General features: G+C 39.5%; 1 protein-coding gene across 5 annotated transcripts in view; it reads right to left on the bottom strand.

The window, feature by feature from the left end:
* PID1 (phosphotyrosine interaction domain containing 1) overlaps window positions 1–17,867 on the bottom strand; it is a 225,682-nt gene that overhangs the window by 183,266 nt on the left and 24,549 nt on the right. Inside the window, exon 2 of one of the 5 annotated variants that reach the window (XM_072796550.1) lies at window positions 9,004–9,145. The exons of the other annotated variants lie outside the window; for them this stretch is intronic. Within the exon in view, the coding sequence (XP_072652651.1) occupies window positions 9,004–9,036 (33 nt within the window). The 5' untranslated portion in view covers window positions 9,037–9,145. The remainder of the gene's footprint in view (window positions 1–9,003; window positions 9,146–17,867) is intronic. 5 annotated transcript variants of the gene reach the window in all.

The following is a 17,867-nucleotide window of genomic DNA, read 5'->3' on the forward strand; positions in this document are numbered from 1 at the left end:
CTCCAGAACAAAAATTTTCTTACAAAGAATCTGTGCTTGCACATAGAAACTGGTCTTTGGGCTGACTTTATGAAGCAAAAACAAACACATAAATACCAAGTAAAGACCTACACATGAGGAAATAACCATTTTTATAAAATCACACTTACCATAAAAGAACTTGACCTTTTAAATGTCAACACTGCTTCTCAAAATCACTTAAATAGGTTTAATGCTCAAATTCGTGTTGTCCAGCATGGCAGGCACTAGCCTAGTACCTAGGACTATTTACAATTAAATTATTTAAAATTAAACACATCTTGGGCACCTGGGGGACTCAGTTAAGCGTCTGACTCTTGCTATCAGTTCAGGTCATGATCTCAGGGTTGTGAGATTGAGCCCTGTGTCAGGCTCTGTGCTCCTCAGGGAGTCTGCTTGAGTTTCTCTCGCTCTCTCTCTCCCTCTGCCCCTCCCCTGCTTGCTTGCTTGCTTGTGCACACTTGCTCCCTCTCCCTCTCTCTAAAATAATAAATTTCTTAAACAATTTTTTAAATATTAAAAATAAAAAACAAGCTTAAATACATTTAATCAAATCAGTTCCTCAGTCACAATCACCATATATCAAGGGCTCCACACCCATGTGTGGGCAGTAACTACAGTACTGGACAACACACATGACTGAACATTTTCATCACCACAGAAAGTTGTATGGGACAACATCGGGTCAAACTAGTTCATCCAATGTACTATGCACATCCACATTTCCACCGATGGCAGCTCGGTAGCAGCAATTACAATTTATTGATGTTGCAGACCCTACTGGTGGCACTGATTATGCATTCTCCTTCACCTCAGCTCTCCTCTTCAGAGGCCAGAAGTGGTGGGTAGCCTCAGCAGGACTGTCACACAATGCCAGGCCATGAGATCTAGATAAAACTCTGCTGGGGAACCCTGGGGAAACTTTTTCTTTTCCTCATATAGGTAGTGCACCTTTTTGCCTTCTTCCTCTTTGACCATAACTATCACGACTTGGGGTTGTAGCAGCCCATCTTGCCACCAAAACGCAAACACATGAGGATGAAAGTCAACACACTAAGTTCAATAGGACTAGGAAAACAGAAAGAACTTGCATTTTTGATGATATTATCTGAAGAGCTAATCAACCCAATACCAGCCATCAATTCCTCATGTCTACACTTGTCACATGAGCTGCTGTATCCCTCCTGCTGAAGCCACTATTAGAAGCATTTCCATTAGAAGCAGTCATATTCCTATTACCACCCTTACCTATAATGTTGGGGGTCTGTGAGTCAAGTATTCCAAGATCTAAGATCATCCAAATCACTGGAATCATTAAGTCCAGAACGATCCAATTGTTAATAGTAATTTATATTTTATTTATGTTTACTTACATTCCCTAGCTCACATATATTTAAGCAGATAAAATAAACACAAAAAGATTTAATTAAATTTTATACTACTTAATACATGCACGTATATAGCAAACATAAAAACATTTTTTAAAGTATGCTGATAGGGGTACCTGGGTGGCTCAGTCAGTTAAGCGCCTCACTCTTGATTTGGCCTAAGTCATGATCTCAGGGTCCTGAGATGGAGCCCTACATAGGGCTCTGAGCTCAGCGGGGAATCTGCTCAACATTCTTTCTGTCCCTATACCTTTCCCCCACGTTACGCACACTCTCTCTCTAAATAAATAAAAACTTTTAAAAAAAATATGATAAATCATAAGTCTAATGGCACTACACTGAGTACTTTTAACAAATGTCTTTGAGTATGACTATACGGACACATTTTCTGCTTTAAAAATGTTCTTTAACGAGCACATACTCCTTTTGTGCATTTATATACGCAATTCATAAACATCCAGGAAACACATGTGGATGGAGATTTTCACATTCCTTCATATTTGAACAAAAAGGTATCCATTAAAACTATTTTGGTAGTCATTTTCCTAAAATGATCTTAGAGATTACTGGTTAAGAGCCCTTTATACACAGGAATACAATTTGTTGATGCCTGAAATCTTACCACGAGAAATATAGGTTTATGCAAAACAGGAACTTGGAGCCTATTAAAAATAGAATTCTTGAAGAGAAACCATATCCCTTGTTGGTCCTTTACACTATTTGGTGTGAGAAATACACCTTATCTCAGAGAAACACCAGCACACTCGAGGCTAATGGCTTGGAGTCTCATCAAAAGTGGAATAGTGGAGAAATGGTCAGCTGATTTCCCTTTTCTAACCCAGCCTCAATGTCATCTGGGATAGCCTCGGTCATCACTAATTCTCTGTGTTTAGTACAGGCTGTGACGCACAGCAGAAGCTGAAGAATGATTTGCGAATGAATGAATGAATGAATGATCAGCAATGAAACCCATCCTGTGCCTACTCTGGAACACATTCTTTCTCCAATGGTACCATCTCACCTTAGAAGGCTGCCAACAAGCTAACCTGGAGGTCAAGCTAGACTTGAGGGCCTTCTAGATTTCACTCTGCACAGCGTTTTCGGTAGCCATGCATCACATTTATTTCTACCGCAACTTGCGAGGTGATTGCATGTCCCTGCACTGTCCCATTCAAAGGGAATGTTTAAAAGCGATATTCAGTCAGTTTGTGGTGATAAATCAGTTGTTATATGTTTTTCTTCACATTAAAATGTTTACCAGACAGTGAAATCAAATGGAGGAGAGGCACAGATTTTCAGGTGGGCATCTCTTATTTACTACCTGACTTCTTCTGTATGGTCCCCTTTTTTGGGTGGAGCTTTAGCTCATCTTCAAAATTTCAAAAATAAACCTTTTTTGCTTCACGTTGCCTGTATCGTGACAGACTGAACCTACAAAGAGCACATCTGAACTTGGCTTAAAGCCAGATGTCTTATTCAATAATCTCACCCAGGTGATCTATAAAGTTTTATTCAGTCCTTCTATTTACACATATGGTACATATTAAGACTTTTATAAAAGACACAAGGCATGCTGGGAGAAGGACCTAAGAAGACTTTATGAAGTGAAACAACGGTCTCAATGCACCAAATTATTTGCTATATTTTTAACATTTGAATTCATTGTGCATATACTTCTCTGAGTCATTGCAATGTTTAACCTTGGCCTGGAAAGGGGTGCCAATCTAAAAGAGAGCAATCATGTCTAACACAAGTCAAGGAGTTTTACATCTATCTGCAGGAAAGAAAGGTGTTTGGAATTGTAATTTGATACCAAAAGCTATCAGGAAGAAAAAAAGGAGGGTGGGATGAAAGAAGGGAAGGAAGGAAGGTAGACTAAAATAATAAGCTTTGATCAGTGAAGCAGAGACCAGTAGGATTTTAAAGTACTGAAATTTTTTAGTAAGCCCTACATTTTGCGATATGAACCCTTCCTGGCCCTTAACACATCTTCAGATTACACACCACTCAAATCCAAAGCTTGTTTATCTCTTTTACAATTGCAAGTTTCTCTGTGAATAACTTCTATAAGCCCCTTTGGTAGAAAGCCCCCTTCAGTTATTTGGTTTGTCAGCCATACGATTTCAACATTTGTTTCACAAGCTTGGACCCTAATTGGATTTAAATCAATAAGAGGAATTTATTGCTGCCCTTGAGGCTTTGTAGTATCTGCTTGTGAAGCCTTATGTGAGTTCCCGGGCTTGAAAGAAGTTCATTTTTTCACTTTTTATATCGAATTGCAGTCTACTTTTCAAAATACAGCGCACCATAATTTCCAAAGGGATACATTTTATGCACACAAACACATATACTTGAGAAACCTAAATAAATACATATATGTATACCTTCCTGTGCATACATACATGTGTATAATATACAATCATTTCTCTTGATTTGTTTCCCTGTGTTTGGATTAACACTTAGCAGTGTTTATTAAACTAAAAATCTCATCAATACCTCCTCATCAGACAATCATGGAAATCACTAAGTTCCTCTTATGTTTTTTTTTTCTTTATAAATTTATTTTTTATTGGTGTTCAATTTGCCAACATATAGAATAACACCCAGTGCTCATCCCATCAAGTGCCCCCCCTCAGTGCCCGTCACCCAATCACCCCCACCCCCCGCCCACCTCCTCTTCCACCACCCCTGGTTCGTTTCCCAGAGTTAGGAGTCTCTCATGTTCTGTCTCCCTTTCTGATATTTCCCACTCATTTTTCTCCTTTCCCCTTTATTCCCTTTCACTATTTTTTATATTCCCCAAATGAATGAGACCATACTCTCACCACTGCTATTCAAAATAGTACTAGAAGTCCTAGCCTCAGCAATCAGACAACAAAAAGAAATAAAAGGCATTCAAATTGGCAAAGAAGAAGTCAAACTCTCCCTCTTCGCCGATGACATGATACTCTATATAGAAAACCCAAAAGACTCCACCCCAAGATTGCTAGAACTCATGCAGCAATTCGGCAGTGTGGCAGGATACAAGATCAATACTTCTTATGTTGTTAAGGAGGGCTGCCCAGCAATGGGGGACTACAGTCACATGAAGCCCTGAGTTTTCACCCCAAATGGTGTGCCAGCAGACGTCCAACTACCAACGGTCAGGAATAACATACGACGCCCACGTGTGTGGCTAAACAGTGGGTTAGAGGACCAAGGGAGAGTCAGTGGAGGAGTCTCAGTGGACTCTCTGTCCATTGTCAGCCAATGAGGCCAAACCAGAGTCCCCAGCTTGAGTGAAGCACACACACCCTTAATCTAACAAACTTAGACTCATCCTTTTGATCTATGGAAACTCTCCTCCAAGCCGCAAATTTGGCCTTCTATGTAATATACACACTTGGATGCCCCCTTCCTCCTGGCGATATAACATCACATGAATATGTCACCTCAGCCTTCCAGATAAAATGGTCTACCAATTACTGAATACCCACCATGGCCCAGGAATTTAATCTGTACGCTCTCTAACCCTGCCAGGCAGGTATTGCCAGCTCTGGTTCATAGATGAAGACAATGGTGCTGAGGCACTCTGAGAAGGCTGCCCAAGGTCACTCTGTTGATCAAGAGAGCCAGAAACAAACTCAAATGTATGTGGCTCCAAAGAAGCATGCTTGCAGCTGTACTAGAGTTTCCAAATCTGTGTCAGTTCTCCCCTATACATGTGGTTTTATAGTGTATGGTTGCCCCCGATGCATATCAACATTCCAGATGTAGGATGCCATCTTACATACCCCACTTCCCATGACTCCTCTGGAGCCTCCTCACCAATGGACACAGACAGAAGTCAAAGGTGGTGCCTCCTAATCTCTCCTACCCATTCAAACCTCACCCATCTACCCTTCACCAAAATATATAAATGTGCATATATGTAATTCATATGTGTGTATGTATCTACTCACACTCTTAAGTAAGAAACTGCTAGAAAAGGTACATGAAGTATGAAACGTAGACTAAAGCAGCAGAAAAGCACTCTGAATTCAGATTGAGGATATGTTTTTTAAATCTGCTTTTCGATATCATAATATGGTCCCTAAAACAAATGTGTGCTCCATTTACCAATACAGCTGAGCTATAAGCGTTCAGATGGGCAATGCCAAGAATCTCATATGAACAGGAAGAGCAAAAAGAGAAGACAGCGGATTTCTTCACAAACCACAATAACTCAGTTACATCTTTAAAATAAGATCTTTCTTACAAAACAAAAATCCCAAATGGTCAAAACTACCTATCGGGTTTTTCATTATATAATGTAAATTATTTTAATCACATTACTTGCTCAAAGCTGGAATGAGAGATTTTAGATGTACAGGTAGAGCAAGAGGGTAATAATCATAGCTTTTGTAACATGGGAATGTTCAGAGGGTAGCAGGCCAGCTGGCAGGCTACTACAGGGGGTGTTGAACCACTTACTAATTCTTGATGTACATGAGCAGGATAGGGGCGGGGGTGACAGAGATGGGAACCAAGATGAGAAAAAAAAGTTACAGATATGCAAGGTCTGAGGCACCTGGGTGGCTCAGTCGGTTAAGTGAATAACTCTTGGTTTCACCTCCAGTCATGGTCTCAGGGTCATGAGATGGAGCTGTGTGTTACACTCTGCACTCAGCAGGGAGTCTACTTGTCCCTTTCTCTCTTCCTCTGTCCCTCCCTGGCTCCCACACTCTCTTTCTCTTTCTAAAATCAATAAATAAATCTTAAAAAAAAAGAAAAGAAAAGAAAAAGAAAAAGAAAAGGAAAGGAAAGGAAAGGAAAGGAAAGGAAGAAAAGAAAAGAAAAAAAGAAAAGAAAAGAAAAGAAAAGAAAAGAAAAGAAAAGAAAAGAAAAGAAAAGAAAAGAAAAGAAAGAGAAAGGAGTACCTAGGTGGCTCTGTGGTCGAGCATCTGCCTTCAGGTCAGGGCATGATCCCAGGATCCTGGGATCGAGCCCTGCATCAGGCTCCCTATGGGGAACCTGCTTCTCCCTCTACCTATGTCTCTGCCTCTGTGTCTCTCATAAATAAATAAATAAAATCTTAAAAAAAAAAAAAAGAAATGGAAGACGTAAAAGTTGGTGACCAAAAGTACCCAGTATGCTAGATTTTTGATGATTACTACACAATGGGGAAACCTCTCCCACCAAGCATATGCCTCATTTATTTTTACAGATCACTTTTAGTTAGTCATCTAGCAAACATTCATTGAGTATTAACTATGACACCCTGTATTGGGAAATCCAGAAAGACGTCTTTACTCTCAAGGAGCATATAACACCGAGGGCTAAGTCTTATGTTACGTTACAATGCAGGGGGGAGTTAATACTGCTTATCGGCTGACTTTAAGATAGATAAATTGTCCTGGATTATCCAGATGGGCTCAACGTCATTGCAAGGGTATTCAGTGAAGGAAAGAGGAAGAGTCAGCGTCAGTGATGCAGTGGGAGAAAGAAGAAAGACCTGACCAGCTTTGAAGGTAGAAAGGAGCCATGAACCCTGGATTTCAGGAAATCTCTAGAATTGGAAAACACAAGGAAACATTCTCCCCTTGAGCTTGGGAAGGAGGTCAAGGTCAACCCTATGAACATCTTAATTTAAGTCCAGAGAGACCCACTTGAGACTTCTGATCTCCAGAACAGTAAGATATAACTCTGTGTTGTTTCAAGTCACTAAATGTGAGCTACTTTATTACAGCAGAAGGAAACTAACATATAACACATTCAAGTTTTGGGTATTAGGCTGTGGCCATTTGGGGAGGAGGGCGGCATTCAGCCTTCTACACGTATGCACTCACCTCTTACTGAAGAGCAAACTAGCAGGACCAAGCAAGCAAACAAGCCTAGAAATTTCTGATGGCCATGTTATTGTCAAACAAGGACCTATTTTGAAAAGCCATTATCATTACAACAGATTGGTTATTTCAAGTACCTGGCACAGTGTCTGACACCTAACAAGCCTTAATAAATATTAACTTATTTTTATGTAAGAGATCACAAGCTCAGTTTTCTGCATCCTGGTCACCCATGCTTTATTTTAAGGACTGAAATGCCAGTTATGATACTGTTATTTCATGCTCTGACCAACAGCTTCCTTCCTCCTCCTCCTGAGACCCCAGGCTTTTAACTTCCCTCCCCCTAAGCATCTTCAGCTCTGACCGGTGCAGTCTCCACTCCCAACCCTTCATCATCAAGAGGCTGATGCCAGTAGCAAGAGGAGCCCCCAGAAGCAGTGAGTCTCTCCGCTGAAGAAAAGCAAAAGTAAGACTGAATTTAGGAGGAGAGATCAATCACAACTGCCACTACCCTACTGGAAGCAGCAGGCAGGGCAGAGGAGCTGCCCAAAGGTTGTGGTTCTGAAAGTTACACTCAGGACAGCAAAACTGCAGGAAGTCCTGAGGTCCTCGGACTGGTCCATCAGAAGTCCACAGCTTCCAGGGAGACATGGCAGGAGAGAAGGATGCAAGAGCCAACAGGAGCCAGATGGGTATTTTCTAATGTGTTTATATTTTTCCCATTTGAAATTTAACATTGATTTTTGCTGATTTTTCCTGACTCTTAAACACTTCCCTTTTTTTATTGTGAGTATTCATTCCATGAAATAGACACTGGAACACTGGCATTGTGGTTTTCCTCCACTGTTGCAATCACTGACCGGTGTTGTCACTGTACCTAAGTGGACGAGGTCATGATAGTGACATTATGATCCTATGAGGGACTTCAAATGGATGGGCCAAAGGAAGGAGAGATTAAAATCATTCAGGGAAAGGGGCTAAGAGCCACTGCAGTTTGAGGTGAGGAAGCCCAAGCCAGAAGGGTCTCCATGAAAAGAGAGTCAATGTGAGGGCTTCCAGGCATCCGGAGGGCAAGAGAACAAGTGTCTCGTGCTTGGTTGCACATAAGAAGGAGTCTGTCACAAAGTTTGTTCTTCAATGGAGTGGAAAACCAAAGCTTATATTTTGGAGAAAAAGACCTTGGAACAAGACTCCTTGAGAGCTGATGATAGCCTATCATCCCACAGGTGACCTGAACAAGGCTATAAACAATTTACTCTATGAACAAATTAACAATGTGTGTCAGCTTTAAAAATTAAAAAAAAAAAAAACAAAAATAAAAAAAAAAAAAAAAAACATGTACCTAGAGTTCAGCCACTGAAGGGGTCAATTCAGGTATAAACTTGTAAGAATGAGGCCATGTTTTAAGCACAGGGGTCTCCCTAACATAAACTTACCCCAGAGAAAAGCAAGTAACAAAAGGATGAAGAGGGAGAAGCAGGAGGCATCTCATGAAGGTAGGTCCAGAAACATCTAGGGGATTCAGAGGGACAGGGAGATGCCATTTGCAAATAGAGTGGTCAGCTGGAGCTTCAGGGAGATGGTTCTCTCCCAAGCTCTGTGTCCAAGAGCCCCACTGCTGCTTCTCCCCTTCGAGGAACAGCCTCCTGTACCTGAGAAGGTCACCTTTTACTGTCAGCAGTGGAACTTCAGGAGGGATCTTCCTGGAAAAGTAAAGAAGGAAGGAGAAGCCCAGTGCAGCTCATCAGATCAAAAGTATAAACCTTGATTATCAGTGAGAAGTGGAGGCTTACAGTCAGGTCACGTTCACATCCTGGGAGCAGCATTCTCCATGAATAGATAAGTCAGCATTTGGGGTAAAGGAGCATCTTGAGCAAAGATGGGGAAGAAGGAAAGCACATGTTCCTCTTCCAGTAGAAGGAATGGGCCAATAGGCTGAAATGTATGAAGAACAATTAGGGAGGACAGAGAAATAGGCAGCTCTGAGCAAATTAATCCACCATTTGTTATTATATATATAAAGTTTTATTGAAACCCAACCACGTCCATTTGTTTATGTACGGTCTATAGCTTGTTTTCACACTACCTTGGGAAAAAGTTACAGCAGAGTAACTCTACATCCTACAACACCTAAAATACTGCCCTGCCCTTTGCAAACACACACACAAATTGCTGACCCCTGATACAGATCACAATGTACGGGTTTTTGAAATACTGTAAAATCTCACCCAATACTAAAATGTTAATATGAACAGAAGAACTTGGTGGGAGGTGGGAACTAAGGAATCTTCTTTACATCCAGAGAACAATAATCGAAACCAATTCCAAATGTTTACTCATTCTGTGAGTACATTAAAGGATTTAAGAGAAAATATTCAGTCACCAACATTTGTCAGTTTTGCAGGATGAGTAGTCAACCCATAAAAGGAGCCCTACAGTTCTGAATGACTTGGGTGAAAAGAAAATAACAGTAAATACATGTTATAGGCATAGCTCCTCTTACCATTTTTATTCATTTAAGAGTTTCCTCTAAAAATACTGCCATACCAAACTGCCCCAACAAACATTATTCTCTAAATAGTACACAATTTTGATTGGATATGTAGAAATAATTTGCAAGGACCCACTTTGTGCAATAGAGAAAAAAAAAAAAAAGAACAGTCTTTGAATCCCAGGCAAGGGCACAGCTGTTTCCACCTGTGTGTGGTTTAAGAGTAAAAGAGAAAATGTACCTAAATGCAGTGGGAGAGAAAGGAGAAACTTTTATCATCCTAAGTATTTTGCTTAAAAACTGAAGGCTACCCTAACATAAATAAGAATTTGAAGTATAAGTGACATTTCTTAAGTATCTATACACTTGTATGTCCTTCACCCCACCCTTACCGCTCCCCCCACAAAGGCTTTTCTGAATCCTTAGGAATGTCTGATAAACTCTCAATTACTGAAGCAAACCATGGAAAGGAGGTCTATGAAATTATTAACATTGGAGTTAATTTATACTGACATTGGAATTAATTTATTCTGACTTACACATAATAAAATTAATCATTCCAATTTTAATTAATGCCCTTCTTTTAGACTCCTCTACTAAATAGAAGCTACACGGTGGAGGGGTGGAGCTAGCGTCAAATTAATTAGTAACTTTGAAGGTTCATTTAAGTTCTTGCTTTCATGTTAAAAAACGATGATATTAAATTTCAATTTGGAGAGCCCTTTTCTCTCCATTTAATATGGTTTTACTTCTTTAAAACATTCTATTTCCTTGTTGGTCAAGAAAACAAAACTATCTTGGAGGTAAAATAAATCCCTCAATTACCAGGAATGGAATTTGAAAGGCTGCCTCTAATCATCCAATAAAGTTTTTTTTTTTTTTTTTTAAGGGAGAACATGACTCAGTAGGATAAGGACTTCATTCAAGCATTAATTGCTTTCAAAATCATCCAGCTTGATACTGTATTAACTGTTTAAAATGCCAAACCACATCATTGCTCAGTTGATCTTGGAAAGCTTCAAAAACCACAAAGCAGAACCCAAAGATAAAAGGTCAGTGAATTGGTTACTTCCAGAATGAGATCAACTTTTGAAAGAAAACAGGCTATAAAGAATGTGTGTGCCACAACCACTGGACTTGATCAAAGTAGCTCTGGATATTAATTTGGGAGAGCGGGGCAAATCACAACTAAGTAAGTAAGACATGAGCTTATCTGTAATGACATGAACTTTGGCTCCACTTCTTGCATTTACAAATAGGTCTCCAGCCTCCCCAGGAGATACAGGCTGGGACAGGAAGAGAGAGGCACTGCCCAAAGTCTCAGATAGCATTACCAAGTGGGTCATGACATTGTTGTGCTAGTCTGACCAGCATCATAATCCTGGCTGTCCTACTGAATACCTCAGCCTTGGCCAACTTCTTCCTTAAACCTGTTTCTTCGCTGTAAAACAGCAATCACATCAGTACTGACCTCAGGAATATGGTAATTATTAGTGGAGATAAGGCAGGCAAAGGGTTTGGCCCATGGAAAATGCACTATAAATATTAGTTTCTATTATTTCTTTATTATTACTAATTATTGTTATTGGTATTATTGAAAGTATTTCATCTGGCTTGAAAGGAACTCATCCAACAGCCCACACTACCGGCACCAAGAACTCTTGGGTTCTGCTTTTTACTTTTGTTGTTGAATAACCAGCAGGACAGAAAAACTATTCAAAAATGTTTCCTTAATGTAGATCAGTGGTTCCCAAATTTCAGCAAGACTCAGTATCGCTGGGAGAGCTTGTGAAAACATGGATTGCTGGGCCCTGCTTCTGGGGTGTCAGATTCAGGACATCCATGGGAGGACCCAATACTTTGCATTTCTACCAAGTTTCCAAGTGATTGGTGCTGAAGGTCTGGGGATCACCAGTTAGAGAATTTCTGCTCTAGAAGTTTCTTCTATAGTTAGGCATCTTTGACTTAGAGGGAAAAGAGACTGAGACCGACAAATTTCTGGAGGAAACAAGACAGAGAAAGGGAGACGAATCTGCATCATCTCCTTAACTGCCACAAGCAAGAAGACAAGCACAATCAGTCATCTGTCAACCAGTGCTAACGCAGTAGGAGAGCCTTAGTGTGGTCCATGGGGAGGGTTCAAAGTCAGCCATGGAAAGGAAATATGTTAGACTCCTAGAACCAGACTGAGAAATAAGAGAGGAGGACAAGCAACAAATTCAAAACAAACCTTGTGAATCATGATCACTTAAGCTCCCTTTGCAAATATATTCAAAGAGAAGGTCATGTTGCTCAGTAGCAATGAAACCTAAGCCACTTGATCCTTCAATGAATTATTTTAAGAAGTTGAAACTTCATTTGAGCTAGATGGCTCACATCATTTATAATGTAGTTCTGACTACCTTTATACAAATTGCATTTACTGTAGCATTAATTTACAAAATTTCATGATTAAACTGCACATAAGAGCACAGGTAAGTACTCATAAGACAGAGATACAAAGGGTAGTAATTTCACTGCAATCCAACTCAACCTATATTCCTGGTACTATTATGCTCCTAAAATATGCACTGAGAACTCTAGGTGGGAGCCCTATTTTCATCTAGACTTAAAAGGGTCTAAAGAGGCAACGTTGGACAATTTAGCCCTGCTGGACAGTATTTCACCTGGCAACCACCCAAAGCCATTCAACCTAAAAATGTGTTATTAGAAGGAAGAAAATTCAAGGTAGGTAAGACTTCACATTTTCATTGTTACAGATATAGATACACTGCCAATAATTTCCCCAAATCACTATATCCCAAAGATATCCTGAACATAAAAATGAACAATAAGTAATGTCATTTTCCATTCCTGAAGTTTCATATTTCCAGAAGCATCTTACAAATAAAGCTAATCCCCTAAGACATCCTGTGAAGAAATGATTTATGGTATTAAAGAAGAAAGCTTGGAAATTGATGAATGTGGTATCTTTCTCAGAGAACTTCTCGATTTACTAAAGTAAAATCAATTAAAATCTGTAAAGTACAGATCTGTTTCACTTGGTTCAGCTCAGAGGTAAGCAAATTACTCGTAAGCAGAAAATCCTGTTTTCATATTCATGGTATATCTCCCCCAGATATAAAGTTTTGGGTTGACAGAGTATTCTTTTCTTTCACTACTTGAAAGAAATCATTGCCATAGTGTCTTTCTCTCCATTATTTCTGATGAAAAGTCAGTGATCATTCAGAGCACAGTTCCCTTTATGTAACGAATTGCTTTTCTCTAGTCATTTTCACGATAATTCTCATGATTTTAATTATCAGTACTTTGACTATGATTTGCCTAAGTGTACTTTACTCTGGGTTTCTCCTACCTAGGATTTGCTAAGTTTCTTGGAACTGTAAATTGATATTTTTCAAGGGGACCTGGGTGGTTCAGTCAATTAAGCATTTGACTCTTGATTTCAACTCAGGTCATGAGCTCAGGGTCATGGGATCCAGCCCAGTGTTGGGCTCTGCACTGGACATGGAGCCTGCTTAAGAGTCTGTCTCTCCCTCTCCCTCTGACCCTCTGTCCCCCCACCCCCACCCCCACTCTCCCTCTCCAAAAAAAAAAAAAAATTTGTTAATATTTTTCACTAAATTTGGGAAATTTTTAAACATGATTTGTTGAATTTTTTTCTGCCCCAGTCTCTTTCTTCTCTTCTTGGGACTGCAATTACACGCGTATCCTGTACTGCTTGATGTGTATCACAAGTTGCTGAGGTTCTGTTAAGCTTTTTCAGTCTTTTCCTTTTTTCTTCCATGTTCTTCAAATGGATTGATACCTACTGATCTGTTTTCAAGTTCACTGACCTTTTCCTCTTCCTTCTTCAATCCATGATTAAGTCCATAGAGCAAAATTTTCTATTGTAGATATTTTATTGTTCCATTCTAGAGTTTCCACTTGGTTCTTTTGTATGGTCTCCATTTCCTTATGGAGATTCTCTACTGTTCACTCCTTATAACAAAAATTTTCATTCTTTAAACATATTTATAGTAGCTTCTTTAAAGTCTTTTCCTACTATTCCAACATCTATGTCTTCTTGGGGTCTATTTTTATTGACTCCTTCTTCTCTTGGCTATGTATTACATTTTCCTGCCAGATTTTTTCTTTTACACTGAACATGTTAGATGATACAGTTTAGGAATCTGGATTCTTCTGTCATTCTATGGTTAACAGGAATGTTGATTTCTTGCTTTAAAAAGCTGGTGAGCTATGAACTAATCACCTTGAACATGTGGAAGTTTGGTTTTTATTCTTTGGTAGGAGGGAGTCTAGTTCAGATTTGCCCTCAGTTGAAGGAAAAAAATTATTTTACCCAGAAATAAAGACTATGAAATGCTATTTACCTAAGCACAGAAAATCTGAGTTTTGCACAAATAAAATAGAAGGAAAATCATTGCCGACGTGAGCACAGGTTTTCAAGATGTTCTTCCAATATAATTCCAAAAAATACTCAAACTATATTTATTCTGAGGCATCGGTGAGCTTTTAAGTAATACAAAATTTGCAGATGGGCAGAAAAGTTTTAATAACTGGCCTAAATGTCCAAATAAGAACCAAAATACCTTATGATGTATCTGCTGCAGTTAAAATGTAATCTTTTTTCAATAATTTTTCCATAAGAGTTATCATTTTTCAAGAATCAAATACAAGAATATGCTTCTATATAATGCAGACCTGATTTGATTCCATCTTTACCACTTTTGGCAAACTTGTCCTCTATAAGCATCTGTTTCCTTCCCCGTAAAATATCTGCAACAACAAGTACCTCTCAAGCACAAGAGCAGATACGGAGTTATTGTTCAGTAAATAGTTATTTTTAAAGGCAGAGATCTTTGCCTTTAGATCAGGAGGTAGAAAAAAAACTTAATCCAACAACTAAAATATAGTTTTCCTGTTCTGCCTAATTAGAGGCCAGCTAAAATCAAAACTCACACCACTTGCTGTGACTCACGTACTCCACATAACAACTAGAACTGCATGCCCACAAGCTAAAATAGTTACAGGTCTGAAAGGACAATTCGTGATTCTGCCCCCACCATATCCCACTGCCACCTGAAATATGCCCCTTCAGTTACAGATCCCAGCAGCCTCCATATGTAGCATGATGTTCCATTCAGCTGCCTGGACCGGAAACCTCAATATCATCCTTCGCATTCTCTCTCCTCCCTACCTTACTGTCAATCCATTCTGCTGCATACCTGTCACTCATACCTCTGCTACCCCCTGACCCCCAGCAGTCACTATTTTGCATGATACCTTCATCCCCTTTTTCCTGCACCATTTCTAACAGCCTCCTCATTTCCCTGCTTTTAATTCATCTTCCATGTCACCACCAGAATAATATTCCTAAAACCAATACATTTTCACCTTTGCCTCCCATAAACTGCCAGGGGGTTCCCACTGCCTAAAAGATGGAGTCCATGCTCAGAAAGTGCCCATATGAGACCCTTCCTTCCCAATCATGCCTCGCTACAGATTGGCTTCTACATTCCTTCACCCCAGTCCCCCCCTTACTTTCCAGCCTCACGTGGTGTGCTCAGTCTTGTCTGGACAAGCCCAAGTTCCCAGCTCTGCCCATGCTCTTACTTAACCTCTCTACCTAACCAATGCCTATTTATCCTCAAATAGCTTACATCTCCTCCTCCGTGAAGGGTTTCCATCTAGGACAGGGTTCACAATTGCCCCTCTCTGTTGGATTACAGTACCATAATTACATGTTCATATGTCTATTGTGATCTCAAGACTGTGAGCTCCCAGAAGACAAAGACAATGCCCAGCATAGTATCTGGCTCACAGGAGGTATTCAATAAACATTTACTGAATTTATAAATGAATATCATCTTTACATTTCTGTGGCTAACATTCTACAGATATGCAGTATTTGCATATTAAAGCCCAGAAACAAAAAACAAGAATGGAGCAAAATATTGGCCTCAGTGCAAATCTCAGCCCCAAGGACAACAATCAAACAAGGAGACTCAGTATGAATCATAATTACAGTCACCTTTATCTGCATTCCTCTAATACCAAGAGAACTGAAAATCTTTTCGTTTTACAAGATGAAGGTCACATCTGTACTGGTCATAGCCCAATTTAGCAACTCTCAACTCTTCCTAGATCTTACATTTTAGTTATAATGCTTTCTTTTCAGATCATATAAAATTTTTAAGAACTTCATTTGGTTTTGTCGAGCAAAGATTAATATTGGATACTTTAATCACAAAACTCACATTTGGCATTGGGTCTTGGCAGAAAGCCCCACGTGTATTTTCTCTGAGACTAAATTACTCATTTCTAATATAAACATAAGAATAAAGCAAAAACTAGCATTGTGTAAACAAAATATGTTACCTTCTAGTTTTCAACAGAAAATTAGTGCAACCTTATTTAACCACCAGATTAGTGAGACGTGGGATCCCAGTTTAAGGCAGCGAAATCAGGGATTCTTGTCAAACATTCACCACAATCCAAATTTCCAAACTTTTTTCCCCAAACTTTTAAGCATCATTTTTTTTTCAAATACAGAACCCAGGATCCCTGATTCTTATTGTCATCCAAACAATTGCAACCAGCTGTGAAAACTAGCACCGGAATCAAGTCTATCTGCAGGGCATCCCCTCAAAGCTACCAAATATGACTGTTTTCACCAACAAATATTTGTGACCCTCTTTCCTGAAATCCTGACTCACAGACCACTTCTTAAAAAAAAAAAAAAAAAAAAAAAGATTCAACCCTACAAAATCCTTAATTTTTCCTCATTTTAACTCATCAAAATTATGTAACTTCTCCTAAAATGACCAATTATCTTCTCTCCCATTGATCTGTATTTAGTTGCCCAAATAATGCTTTATTACAAATACAAAATATTTTTTTCAATCCCTGTAATCTTAACACTTTTTCTATTCAGCAAAAGCAATTCTCTACTCTTTTCAAAGTGAAACTACATCATCTTCCTTCTCAACTTCCTCTTAAGAACCTCATTTCCCAGATTTTGTTCTCTAAATTCCCATCAGAGGCTTCCTACAAAATCCTCCCCAATCTGTGTTTTGTTTCTGGCAATGTTAGGTATGAATCTGCCATGGCACTAGACACTTTGGTGCTTACGGAGGCAGGGAAACCATCCTGGAGAACCTCAAAACTCCATTACCAGAAGCTTCAGATACTATAAACAGAATGTTACTTGTTTTTCAATTGTCTAAGATCAAAATCCCACATATAGATCTGTCGTGTAACAAATTCCATCTCTGCCAGTAGACATGTTTTTCTTTACACTTAAAAGAGCTGTCCAAACTAATTATGGCATTTGCATCTCTTCCTTGACAACACTCTCAAAAACCCACCTGCAGTCTGAAACTCTTCTGCATGACTAAGTCTCTAGCACTGCTTTTCCTCTGAATTCAGCTTGGAACACACGACTTCATAAAGCTTCTCCTTTGGATACATGCCCCTCTATCCCAAGCAGGGCCAAGATGAAAATGATGCTTCTTGCAACACCCCAAGCTTCCTAGTAAACGCCACAGGTGTCCACAGACGCTCATGGACAAGGGAGAAAGGCAATTTTGCTTTGCCTAATTACTCTCAAAACTTTTCACTAACAGTAGTAATCCTTAAAGTATGGAAATGTTACTCATTCTAACCAGAGTCTATTTCTGCAGATCATACAAATATTCTGACAAATTCTTAACGATTACTTAGATCATGAAACTGCAGGGTTCCCTACCAGGAAAATCAGCATTGCAGCTCATAGGGGGAAGGCAATACCACTTTTAATTAGCTCACTGCTAAATAATACTTGAGTCTATTTCCCAGTTTACAAAACACCTTTTCATCTATGTAGAACTCTAGTACCAGACTCATTCTGCTGAATGAGAAAACTGAGGCTCAGAAGTTAATGTGACTTGCCCAAGGTCGCAGTGAGACTGCGTAATGGGGGCTGAAACCTACATGAAACTCACATGAAAACATACTGATTCCCAGTCTCACCCCATCCCCATCACACCAGGCTCACTGGGGCCCAGGGAATATTTCATGCAACCATCTACATTTTGGTTCCAGTTTGTCTGGTTGCTGGGTTTCCTTTGTTGTTTGGTTTGGCAGACCCAACTGACAGGGACTTCATCAGGTGACTCCAGACAA

Source organism: Canis lupus, chromosome 24 (assembly GCF_048164855.1).
Source record: "Canis lupus baileyi chromosome 24, mCanLup2.hap1, whole genome shotgun sequence".
NCBI lineage: Eukaryota > Metazoa > Chordata > Mammalia > Carnivora > Canidae > Canis > Canis lupus.